The sequence below is a fragment of the Manduca sexta genome, chromosome 22 (genome assembly GCF_014839805.1).
Source record: "Manduca sexta isolate Smith_Timp_Sample1 chromosome 22, JHU_Msex_v1.0, whole genome shotgun sequence".
NCBI classification, from domain to species: Eukaryota; Metazoa; Arthropoda; class Insecta; order Lepidoptera; family Sphingidae; genus Manduca; species Manduca sexta.
In genome coordinates this window covers 4,941,901-4,954,869 of record NC_051136.1, presented here as the reverse complement: position 1 = coordinate 4,954,869, position 12,969 = coordinate 4,941,901, and the positions used below count along the sequence as shown (strand labels likewise).

At 33.9% G+C, this 12,969-nt stretch overlaps 3 protein-coding genes across 3 annotated transcripts; 1 reads left to right on the top strand and 2 right to left on the bottom strand.

The window, feature by feature from the left end:
* Positions 1-418: 418 nt before the first annotated feature.
* On the bottom strand, positions 419-1,414 carry LOC115445713. Its single transcript, XM_030172089.2, has 2 exons — positions 1,176-1,414; positions 419-855 (listed from the first exon to the last, which is right to left on the bottom strand). Exons 1-2 carry the CDS (start codon positions 1,335-1,337, stop codon positions 544-546), a joined length of 474 nt encoding a protein of 157 aa, XP_030027949.1. The 5' UTR covers positions 1,338-1,414; the 3' UTR covers positions 419-543.
* Positions 1,415-6,976: 5,562 nt separating this feature from the next.
* On the bottom strand, positions 6,977-9,057 carry LOC115445706. Its single transcript, XM_030172085.2, has 4 exons — positions 8,884-9,057; positions 8,590-8,655; positions 7,572-7,685; positions 6,977-7,383 (listed from the first exon to the last, which is right to left on the bottom strand). Exons 1-4 carry the CDS (start codon positions 9,040-9,042, stop codon positions 7,105-7,107), a joined length of 618 nt encoding a protein of 205 aa, XP_030027945.1. The 5' UTR covers positions 9,043-9,057; the 3' UTR covers positions 6,977-7,104.
* Positions 9,058-9,317: 260 nt separating this feature from the next.
* LOC115445705 (tetraspanin-9) lies at positions 9,318-12,930 on the top strand. The gene is made up of 6 exons (XM_030172084.2): positions 9,318-9,496; positions 10,057-10,251; positions 10,892-11,068; positions 11,351-11,443; positions 11,594-11,713; positions 12,562-12,930. Exons 1-6 carry the CDS (start codon positions 9,449-9,451, stop codon positions 12,754-12,756), a joined length of 828 nt encoding a protein of 275 aa, XP_030027944.1. The 5' UTR covers positions 9,318-9,448; the 3' UTR covers positions 12,757-12,930.
* The last annotated feature ends 39 nt before the right edge of the window (positions 12,931-12,969 follow it).

The following is a 12,969-nucleotide window of genomic DNA, read 5'->3' as shown; positions in this document are numbered from 1 at the left end:
TATACTGAATTAAAAGTAGCACCACGATACAATCAAAAGTTAACGAATAACCTTTCTTGATTATAATTGAAATTGATAATTATATAAGTTTATCATGTAGGTAGACTTAAACTGTTGGTCTGTTTGGCGATCGTGATACCTATTTCTATTACATTTATAGTTTTAATTTGAAAATAAACAGATACTTTTAGTGTAGTGTGGTTATAATTTTAATACTTACTTTTGTTGCTGTTATAACTAATTAATAGGTAAGTACTTATATTTTGATTAATGGATCGAGAATTATCTTCGTTTATCGTTCGATTTTATGAATGTTTCAATTATTTACGCATATTAGGTAATTTAGTATGTATGTCAACGTTTGTTGATTTCGAATCAAGACTAATCCGTTGTCTTAGTTTTTGTTTGCCGATAAATTGCCCCGATATCTTAACTGACGACAATTTTTTTTACACCGGGTTACCTTTTGAAAAATTTCACCCTTCGCCACTGGAGTGTAAAGAACTAAATTTTCGCGCTTTACATCGGATTTCCTCTAAACCATCAGAAGTATACTGGTTTGCGTTTAGCCGGCCGCCGTTTGGTAGATTTATTGGTATATTTTCTCTGTTTTTTCGTAGGGCGCTTCTTGAATTTATTGTCAGGCTTACTACCCGTTTCATCGCTTCCTTGTCCGCTAGCGCATTTCTTGTCAGTAATAGCTTTGGCAGTGACCTTGTACTGACAGACACTCTTGTCAACCGGTTTGTAATGAATGGTTACTATGTTACTATGCTTGTTGAAATGTATAGCCGGTGTGGACACATCATTACTGATGTCTGCCCTCACGTAAATAATTTGCATACATTTCGGCACCTGAAAGTTTTGAAGAAAATTATATTTTATAGTTACTTGTATTGTTAAATACAATGCGTATAATTAATGGTATAAATGTAGAGTGTTCTTGCAGACGTAGTATAGAAATACAAAAGTAAATAGAGAGATATTTCCTATTGAGATCTTGTTAGAGCTTTCGATAGGAATTCTTTTATATTATAAAAAAATATTTATCAAAATTAAAGAGAATGTAAGATATATGCATTTCTAACTAAAACATGTATGTCTAACTCCGAATATGGCATACATGATTCTAAAAGTATCAAGTAAACCGTATTAAAAACTTTTCATATGCTTACATTGAAAGTAAGTTGACGAGTTTTCTGCTTAATAGTCATCTGTCCTGTAATTTCTGAAATAATTTTACTTCCCTCTAGGTCCTCTCCATGTTCCCAAATAGCACCCTCTGATATCTGACCGTAGAGTAATGAACTAAAAAACAAAAATATAAATCGACCCATTATTCGGATCGACTTTATTCAACAAAATAAAAATTTAAGAAAAGTGCTTTTTATTTTCTTCTGCGTTTCTGATAATCATTAATAATGTAATATTAATGTGTAGTATATTAGTATAATAATTTCATGTTCAATTTAGATGTGGTTATAATTGTTCATGTTTATATAATTAAGCCTCTTAAGAAGTTTATTGCCTGTAATAATCGAAGTATCGTTCAATTACGTATCGTGATTGCCATTGTTTAGACCAGGTACCTTTTTTATCTCTTTTCCACAGTCGCATGTTCGAGACGATGATCTCTCTTCATATAAATATGCCTGAATACTAGTATTCGTCAATCTGGAAATCTTTGGGGGAGGCCCATGTTTAGTTTGGATATCCTGCGGCTAATGATGACGATTTGTATTTGTATGTAAATTTTCTGAATGGATGCTGAATAGTGACGACTATTTATATGTTACCGTAAAATTCTGCTTGAAGAAGATATGAATTAGATTGCAGTTAATATTTTTTGTCTAATAGTTATGACAATTTGTACAATTTTATTTAAAAGTAAATAGATTTTTTTTTTCTAATTACAATTTTTAATAAAAAACATAATAGATATTAAATAAATCTTTCTGGCAAACTTCACGTATTTATGTTTATGCACTATCGTCATCTGTCCGTGGTATTGTGCACTACACTTTATTTCCTTCTAAACTACCAAAATGCATACCCCAGGATGACCTGAGTAAAGGAGAGAAAACAGAATAAATAAACTAATGGGTCCACACCATGCATCATTAAAATGTTGTAATTGAAGAATAACAAGTAATAAGAATAAGGCATGTTGTTCCATTAGTTTTATCTCGAAACTATTTTATTTCTATTTATGTTTTTTAACCCCCGACGGAAATAAGTTATAAGTTAAAGGCGGTACCTAGGTATCAGTATGTCTGCAGCATCGTGACTCCCGAAGGAATGGGCCGAATTTGCGATTTTTTCATTGGATAGCTGATGTGATCGAGATGAAATGAATGATGAAGTGAAAATATTACTTAACAGCAATATAGCCCGCAATATTATATTTACATAAGGATGTATACTGCCGACATTTAAATATTACTTTTCTTATTATTATGTATTGTCATACGGTTTCATGTCTAAAGAATCAATAAAGTAAACGAAACAATTGAAACCTCGGCCAATAATACTAATAAAAACTTTATATAAGCAATAATAACTCACTAAATGAAAAAAAAATCATAATTGTAGTGATCTAGCATAATATTTGGTACCGATATAAATCGAATGAATATTCGGTCATTGATTTTTTGATCATATCTAAAGCAAAGCATAAAAAAAATCAAAGCCTGGTGGGTCATGAGTGGAACACTTCCCCTGAGTTCAGTAAAATATTGTAAAAATATAAAAATAACCAAAAAACAATCACACTTAAGTACTTACCTATAATTCAATGTCAATTATTAGATTACGTATAATGTAATAGTAAAAATAATGCAGTTGTACTTTACAAAAGTATACAAATACGTTTAAAATGGCAGTACATTTGGAACCATTCGTAGATGCAATTTCGTTTCTGAACGCAGACACATTAACCCATATCATTTTAAAGGTTTTTTTTTAAATTTTAGAGTGATTTTTGGAAACTGGGCTTTGGTAGTTAAAAGGCTATGTTAGGTCACATAAACTTATATATCTCATATTACTGCAGTTGTTAATCTATTAATTCATGCTCTTAGCAAATAAAAAAAATGCTTGGTATCAGTCGTATCTAGTGTCCACAAGCTTTGCATATCTTGATAATGTAGTTTATATTTAAGAAGAAAAGCTCAGGTCCAACTGAAATAAGGCTTGCATTAGAAAATAAATAAATCCTGTACAGGTTATGTTAAAATCTTAAATCTATAAAAACCTACTGTGCATAATGCAGGCTCGGTCGGATAGTGTTGATGAGTGAAAAGTTGACCGAAGTCGAGTCTTAGATCACATAGTGGTTGTGGATCACTTCACTTACTAATGCAAAATCATCATGAATTAATAATATACTATATTAATTAGTCTAGGCTGTTTCTTGTTTGAACTAAGAGAACATCAGTCAAGGAGTTTCGACGACATTATTCTAAACTTTAAAAATAACATTGTGTCCTACGTGCTGACACTTTGTCACAAGGTTTTATGTTCATAATAAACGTGAGAAAAAGAATAAATCAAAATTATATAATTTATTTAAACGTAATTTACTAGAATTATAGCATATTATTTTATGTTCATAAATTATAACACTCAAATGTTTAATCGGATTGCATACAAAGTTTAACCGGCCGTTTAGGGCATTTGTTGTTGTTTTTTTTTCTTTCTTATGTTTTTTCGTAGTATGCTTCTTGGCATTGACATCAGGCCTTTTACATTCAATTTTTTTCTCTACTTTCTTATGTTTTTTCGTAGTACGCTTCTTGGCATTGACATCAGGCCTTTTACATTCAATTTTTTTCTCTACTTTCTTATGTTTTTTCGTAGTATGCTTCTTGGAATGGGCGCCAGGCTTCTTTCGTTCAATTTTGTTTTCTCCCTTCTTATGTTTTCTCATAGTAAGCTTCTTAGAATTGTCACCAGGCTTTTCATTTTTTTTTTGCCTTTTCTTGTGTTTTTTCGTTGTATGCTTTTTGGAACTGTCCCTAGGTTTTATATCCTCTTCCTCACTTCCTTCTTCACTAGCGCAGTTCTTGTCCGTAATAGCTTTGATGGTAACCTTGTAGTAACAGACGCTCTTATCATTCGGCTTGTAATGAATGGTTACCAGGTTAATATGCTCGTTGAAGTGTATAGCCGGTATGGACTCATTATTATCAATGTATACTCTTACGTACACAATTTGCATACATTTCGGCACCTGAAAAGTCATTATGAAATAAACTTTATTTTTATACTTTGGAATTATAATTAACTCTAACCTATGAAAATTGTGTAGTATAATTAAGATAAATTCATGGAATTAATTAAGAGTGTTTTCACATATTATTTACTATTTATATACTCCAAAAAATTTCGAACTTGCTTGCCAGTGATATCTTGTTAGAATTTTCATGAGGTTTGCCATTCTATATCATGTAATCGTATGTTATCCAAAGCGAAAGGTTCAAATTTGTCCCATTCTTTAAATATATGGCTTTTTAAAATTACTCATAATTTACGAATTATGTTTATATATTAGTTTAGTACTTTTTTTAATTTTATAAGACGAATTATTATTATTTTTTGGCCATTTTGAATATGAATTATTTATTTACAAAAGCATTTCTATCAAAAGTGCTATTCTTAATAATTCATGAAATATGTGTAGAAATTACTTATGTCTATTTGATAAAATTTCTTTTCGGGGTTTATTTTTTTCAACAAAATATTTGCTTCTCTTTTAATAGGTTAGGATTTTTACATATTGTTTAAGGTGGTGTAACCTTACATAGACTGGTTTTTACCACAGCCTAGTTTTAAAAAAACCTACTAAATCTTTACTATACTATTTCAAATTATTACATTTTATGCGTATGCTATCAGAAACGAAATTACATCTGCGACAGGCACCAACGTTTTGACAATATCTGTAATATTTTCTGTAATTCGTCGTAACAATGGCCAAATTATTATTTCCATTCATGGCTCACCACAACATTCTAATACAAACAAAATATCTTGAACCGTATATTCATCAAATTTTCAGTTTTTTATTGTTGTAAAACATCATGCTAGATCACTGCGTATATGACATTTTTTAATTCAGTGAGGTTTTAATTTTTTATATAGTTTTTATTTTATATACGCTCTTTTATTATAGGCCTCGGCCTAAATTCCTATTTATTTTTAAATAAAACCGTCTGATCAGAAAAATAATAGTAATACATAAATATAACATTGCGGGCCTTGTTGAGGATCCAGGTATATCACATGGCCCACCAGCCATGTTATCCAAAATTTTGTTATTTTTGATACTATAATGTTTTTGTTTATGGAACGATTTTAATAGTATATTTAAATTAGTCTGGCCATTACCTAAATATCATATCGCAAAACCCTAGATATAATCTACATATGTCCAAAACTAACCTCAATAAAACATGAAAATACGTATTGTACGCTTAGATAATTTATAGGTAAATCATCTAATATTGTACATAAGCCTCTGAATAAAAAAGAACAAATCTGGTTTTATTTTGAAGTACATCATTTCTTCTGTTTTGTGTGTAATCTTCACTATCATATAACAAGAGACTATGCGGGACGAATTTCCATACACAGAGAGACGTTTTCAAATAAGAGATATATGCGTAAGTCTAGATATGCATTCACACATTTCAAAAGTGTCTATTATCCCCTATTATAAACATTTCATAATGCTTACATTGAAAGGTTGTTGTCGAGTTTTCTGAGTAACAGACATCTGTCCTGTACTTTCTGAAATTATTCTACTTTCCTCAAGGTCCTCTCCACGCTCCCAAATGGTACTCTCTCCCACGTGACTGCAGACCAATAAACCATAAAACAAAATTGTTATTCGACCCATGGTTTGCATTACCTTTAATCAACAAAATTAAAAATTAAACAAAGTGCCTTGTATTTTCTTTTGCGTTTCTTATAATCATTAATAATGTAATATTAATGTGTAGTATATTAGAATAATTTTTTCATGTTTAATTTAGATGTGGTTGTAATTATACATGTTTATAAAATTAAGCGTCTTAGCAAGTTTATTGCCTGTAATAAATAATCTAAGTATCGCTAGATTACGCAGTTTAATTGCTAATGTTTAGACCAGGTAACTTTTTTATTTCCTTTCCATAGGGGCATGTACGAAGCGAGAGACTCTCTCCATCTAAATTATCCAAAAAACTATAATTAGTATACTCTTGGAACCTTTGCAAGATTTGTATATTATTTCTCAAGTACACATTAAAACATAATATTAACATTTCTTAAGAACTAATTAAATAAACTTTTGTTTTCATGTACTGCCTATTGTCTCGCTACTTTTAGACCGTAATTCTGGACCTTAGTACTATTCTACGTCTACTTCTTGCGACTTGTACTGTGTACGCTATACTGTGGCAGTGCTTTTGCAACTAGACTTCTTCCTTTCTATGCTTGAACTGTCTACACTCATTCTCCTTTGGTTGTGCTGGATATGCTTTACTTCTTATGGATAATAAATAAATAGTTGTGTGTACATAGTGGTACATATTTACTCCTGATCCACACTTAGACTCGAAGCGACAACCCTACGCAATCTATACAATGAGCGTTTTATAAAAGTGTTAGGGAAATCACAATTCTTTTGCCGAACGATGTGACATCTATTATTTTTAGAGACCAAAGCATCTCACGCAGGGCTATATTTCTGACTGTATTGAGTATACATGCATTGAATTTAAGCCCATAGCGTCGCTTAGGGCTCTTGGCACCTTGCCTAGGATCTGCCGGCCTGGGTGACCGGCCGGCCCGTCCACTCTTAATGCGGTACTGGCGTCCTTTTTAAGGCGGATGTGGTGTATCTCGTTTCAGGTTGCTTAAAATATATGAGATATTTTATAACTGGCAATACAAGGAACTGATTTAAAGTTTTGCGATCAAAAACACACACAAATTAACATAATATATATTCTTTAATATTCATATACCTCGATGTGACACAACTTGATAAGAAATTCTACCAAGTATACAGTTTTCAATTTGAAATTGTAACTAAAAGTAGATATATTAGGTGATTCTTATCTAGATATAACTGACTCTGTACGAAGCTGGTAAAAGTTTGCCTTTGTAACCATGTGCTGGAGTTTCAGTAGCTATTTTTCTATATGTCTCTGGTACGGTATCCCTACATTTCTGTTCTTCCACACCTTTCACAATAATTTCATACTGTGATTCAGTGTTTGGTGGCGTTACGTAATCTATTATAATGATTTTAGCTTTCTTGTCGAACTTGATTTTTGGTGATGTCTCATCATTAGCCACTTCTACTCTCACGTAAATTATTTTATAACATTTTGGAACCTGAAATATATTTAATATTTTAATTGTGGAGAATATATGTACAGATATAAAAATTAAAATAGGTAATTGTTACATCAAAGGCTTGATTATAAAAATCTATTAGCTTAGTAGATGATTTAAATGCGACTTTGAATATAGTATTATAGATTTAATTATGATTGATAAATAACATTTTGTAAAATGCTTACTTTCATTGGTATGATTTTTTTTACTTGACCCTCTGACATCATGCCCCGGTTGTGTACAATTACTGTAGTTTTTGTATGATCCACTCCAAACTCTTTTACTGAGCACTTACATGTCTTGACGAAAAACAAAAACACACAAATAATATTTATAATTCGACTCATAACTGACGTTGATTACTATATAAGTATGATTCAAAGTACTTTTGACTTTTCTTTGCTTTATAAGTGTATTGTTCATTGAATGATTAAATCCTAATATGAATGTTAAGAAAATCAATTTAGTCTGCATGTTGTTGAATTAATTATGTACGCTTTGTGGAGTCACTTCACCGTGGCTGTATAAAGAAAGAAAAATCAGAGTAAGTATTAATACAACGTAGTACATTGCATATTTTTAACCGACTTCAAAAAAGGAGGAGGTTTTCAATTATCTTTGTTTTTTCTTTTTTTTTTGTTTGTTACCTCAAAACTCTTGGTTGGGTGAACCGATTTTAATGATTCTTTCTTTTTATTTGAAAGCTGGTGCTTTCCGTGTGGTCCCATATAAATTTTAATTGTTGTCAGACCCTTAACTTTGGGGTACATTAGAAAACTCTTAAAATTATGTCGTCAACTATGATGTCCTCAACGTATACTGAGTTTTACTAACACAAGAAAGCAAAAAGTTTGTGGTCGTTCCGTAGATGGTTTCTAATATCATAAAACATTTTTGTGTGTATAACTAAATAAACAAAATATAGTATTTATGTATTTTATTGTTAAACTTAATGAATAGGTATATAAAAGCTTAACCATAATTAAAAAAATCCAGTAGTTAATTGTTTTGCGAGTATGCAAAAACTGGGTGTGCAAAAACAGACTTATCAATGTCAGGACGAATTTTCACGTCATCTATTTTACTGTGTTTACAATTTTTACGATATTTCCCTTTTGCGATGACATAATATTTTGATACACTTTCTGAATCAGTTCTTTTGTATTGGAACATGACGCTATTATCCTCCCTATTGTAAACTACCTTCGGTAACATCACGGGGTTGTCCACTTCGACTCTTACATACACCGTGTAGTAACAATGCGGAAGCTGAAATGCCGTTGAGATAAGTTAAATTAACAAAATATTTTGTATGCTTATAATTAATTATTGGTGCCTTAAAGTTAATACAATTTAGCACAAATAAAGTTTTTTTTCTGTTTTAATCAAGTTGCTATTCCGTACAAATTACATGATAGGGTGTAAGTATATTAATTCTATCTTGGGTTGTGTCTTTTAATCATCAATGGTATTTATTTATATAAAATGTATTCTTACATAAAATTGAAGTTGCTTGAATTTTGCCAGGACTGGTCCTTCGCCTTTATAGCTGGCAAGTATATAGCTGTCTTCAATATCGTTTCCAAACTCCCAAACTACGCAATTACTTTTTTCACTTAGTAGGACCAAGCAATATATTAATATTAATCGATTCATTGTCCAACAATCCACAGTATTTTGAAACTCATATAAGAGTTTCACTTTTATACTTTTACGTCAAAGGCAGTTAATCAATTTTCATACGTAAATTGCATAATTGTTCGAATTAGTTCGGCATACGCAGCATTGCTTCTTTAATAAATTTAATTTGTTATTTTGTTACAATTATATTAAGACGCAGTTTAGAAATAAAATGCTTTGAATAATTGAAGAAACCCCTTATAAAAAAACTTTCAATCTCCTTTCAAATGCAGGTTTTTAAAAAGAAATTTTAACACTTTGTTCTACATTCAAACACATATCAAATTGTCCAAGTTGATAATCTTTACGTCATTAAAAATCTTGAAATTGACTTAAGATACTTCATGAAATTAAATAAAAAGGACTTAAAAATAAATTAATAATGAGAAGTAGCGGTTTGGTTTTGTTTGCATGCGCTGGCTTGCTGCTTGTAAGTTTATGCAGTTCACTATTAAGTATTTTATGAAAACAAAATCAGTGGCATTGTGTCTAGGGTTTATCTGCCTATAGCATACGTTTCTTGGGTAGCCGCTTTGTCTTTTCTTCAATTCGGGATCGGACTGTATTCACAAACGTTACTTACTAAAGTAAGGAGCAATGCAATGAAAATAAGTTTGTTTCTCAGTTCTTTTGGCATGTCAGCCTTCGTAGTGCGTTTGAATAAGAGCGCTGAGATTGGATTTTGTTAAAAGATAACTTTACTCCAGTTAGTTGTCGTATAAACAAAGCTTAGCAAAACTACAGGAAACTATGGAATTGCCGACACTATGCGTTTGGGCGCACTGTGTGTCCTCATAGTAGTTTGTTAATACGCGTGTTAGACTTTTCTAAAGTGATTATTTGTTTGGGATCTAGGTGTTGTGACTATAAGACAACCACCTATGAGTTCCCAATAACTTTCTACGTTGTATCTATTTTCTGACCTTACCAAACCCAGTCAAATACAATTGTAATAGAGATATCAGATAAATCATGGAACGATATCAACAGAGCGGCGGCGCCATACTAGGTGGGTCTGCGGCATGGAGCCTACTGCGCATGTCGTACTACTTCTGGACGTCGGACCTGGGCGTAGAGCTGGGCTCGAGCGTGCTGTTCATGGCGGGCGCGCTGCTGTGTTTGCCCACCTGCTGGCTGTCCACCCTCGTGCCCTACCATCCTAGGTCGCTGTCGCTCTTAGCTACTGTAAGTACGCCCTTTTGTTTATGGTGGGTGGGTTATTGGATATTGATAAAGTTCTTTATTTACTCTACGAATAACTTTTTCTCATAGTTGGATAACTGAGTTTAAATTTTGGAGAAATTAAATTATTACACAGTATCTTCCCAACAGAAGTTAGATGAGCGTAGCGAGTGGAGTGTGTTCAGAGATGGTTACAGCCTAGAGATCTTTTCTATTATACATTAGTGACCTAACTCCTCCAAACCATAAACACTAAACGATTGTTCGGAATGCTTTAGTTAAAACTTTAAACCTACTTTTTTAAAAGTGGTATTATTTTCTTGCGGCTCATTAATTGTACCGTGACTGCTTTGAAATATGCTTAGAGACATTGCGTGTGGCGTCGATATTTTTAAATATTCTAATAAACATTGCAAGCACTCTAACATCAAAGACTATCCTACCTACACACACACACACACGTCATTGCAACTCCTGTAAGCCACAATCGACAGTGGCACGCATTTTGTCCACACCGAGTGATGAAACTCAATGAATCTTAGAGAAGACTGATCTGTTGTTAAGCTGCAACGAAATTAATCAAATATTAAGGTACAGAGGAGTTGGAAATATTATTACTCAACATGAGCCTAACGGTTGTTAGTTGATGACGCTGGTGACGGTGTCGATGGTGATGCTGGCGCTGGGCTTGTCGTCGATCACGTCGCTGTCCCGAGCGGTGCGCGAGCCGCAAGCTCTCAACGAGAGCATGGCGCGCGCGATGGCGATCGACTCGTTCGATCCTGCTGTGCGCAGCTCCTTCGCAGCCATGCAGCTTGAGGTTAGAATGTTGATTGTTTTGCATCGATTGTAATGTTTCATAAGCTATGTAGTTTATACAATATATATGTAATATATATTTTTATTTGAAATTAAATTATTGACGCCGTACATGTTAGCAAATGCTACTTTAGTCCCTTTTTAGGACCGTTTCACTCTCTCTTTGAACCATGTCTCCTAACTCCTTGTAATTGGAATTATTCCTTTCCAACGACATACCTTATAATTATGTGTGCTATTTTATAAATTTGTAGTTTCGTTATTGGTAAGGTAACTTTTTCAGTTGAGATGCTGTGGTATAAATTCTTACGCGGATTGGTATCAGCATCGCCGGTCTCTGCCGCCCGCGTGCTGCGGACGAGTGTGGAATGGAAAGGTGTGATTATTGAACAGACTATTTTAACTCAATACAGTGATTTTATAAGACAGGACTTTCGTGACGGTGATTTCGATTGCAAATCTAGCGATTTACAAATAAATTAAGTAATATAAACTTTTGTTAAACTGAGTAATGGTATAACCCCAGCGTGGAGACCAGTGCGAGACGCCGCTGTACGTGGTGTCGTGCCTGCGTCCCGCTCTCAACGAGCTGCGCAACTTCGCCAACTCGCTCTCAGCTCTTGCCTCGGCTATGATCATTGTTATGGTGAGCGTGTTTTTAATCCTGGCAGTTTTTCGTAGAAATATCAGACACAATAATAAACCATCAATCAATATTATCAGATTTTGAAAGTTCTCTGCTATGCTTCTACACCTCCCCTAGAGTTCTAGACTGACGTGTTAGAAGCGACATGCATCCAACGATTTCCTGCGACTTATTTTAGTTCTTCTATACACCTTGTAGATGGACGTCCAACGAAATCATGCAAGAGGATGTTGATTCCAAAAGGACTAGATATGTAATGGATTTCACGGAATTTTTCGAATTAAAACTATTTCATTTCATATTACAAAGTCTTAATTAGACGGGGCAATTCTGGAAGGATATAAAAATTCCCCTGTCTGAACACAAAGGTGATTCGTGCCGGCGTCTTAAGAAATTTGCCGCAAGAATATTAATCCGTCTGATTGAGGCTTAACGATACATCGAAAGCCCTGAGTGTTCAGTCCCGGATCTTGATTTTTTTGCTTCCGGCTTGCCCCCATAGATCCGGGGCTGTGTGTGTAATCACTACATAGTATAAAACAAAGTCGCTTTCTCTGTCCCCATGTCCCTTTGTATGCTTAAATTTTTAAAACGACGCAACGGATTTTGATGCGGTTTTTTTAATAGATAGTGATTCAAGAGGAAGGTTTATATGTATAATAACATCCATTAAATAGTGGAGAAATACTGTTATTTTGTTATGTTATACCTGTGCAAAGCCAGAGCGGGCCGCTATGTTTTTATATACAACGTTCACAGTTGTTCTGTAGTGTATTTAGTATTAGCATTCCACCCGTGCGAAGCCGGGGCGGGTCGTTGGTGGTATAATATAGTAGTGTGGTGTGTAGGCGGTGACGCTGTTCGCGACGGCGTACACGCTGGTGTCGGGCGCGGTGGAGATGCGCGCGTGCAAGCCGTCGCCGCTGCCGCTGCGCATCGCGTGCCTCGCCGCGCCCCCCGCGCCCCCCGCGCCCCTCGCGCCCCTGCTCACCCTCGCCTCGCCCACCTCGCCCATCGCCATCAACACCCCACCTTCCATGTGATCGCACCTTTACCACACTCTGCTGCGTTGTGACCACTTGTAAGTTACAATATTTTGTTATTAAACTATCACGTGTAAATGAATCTTGTTCATTTTATTTGTATTCGATTACGTTGAAGCAGAATTGTCGTATAAATTATTCTATCGGAGTATGTAATAAATAATTTATTAAGAATATTTTTTTTTATTTATGATAAGGTAAGGGCCCTGGGAA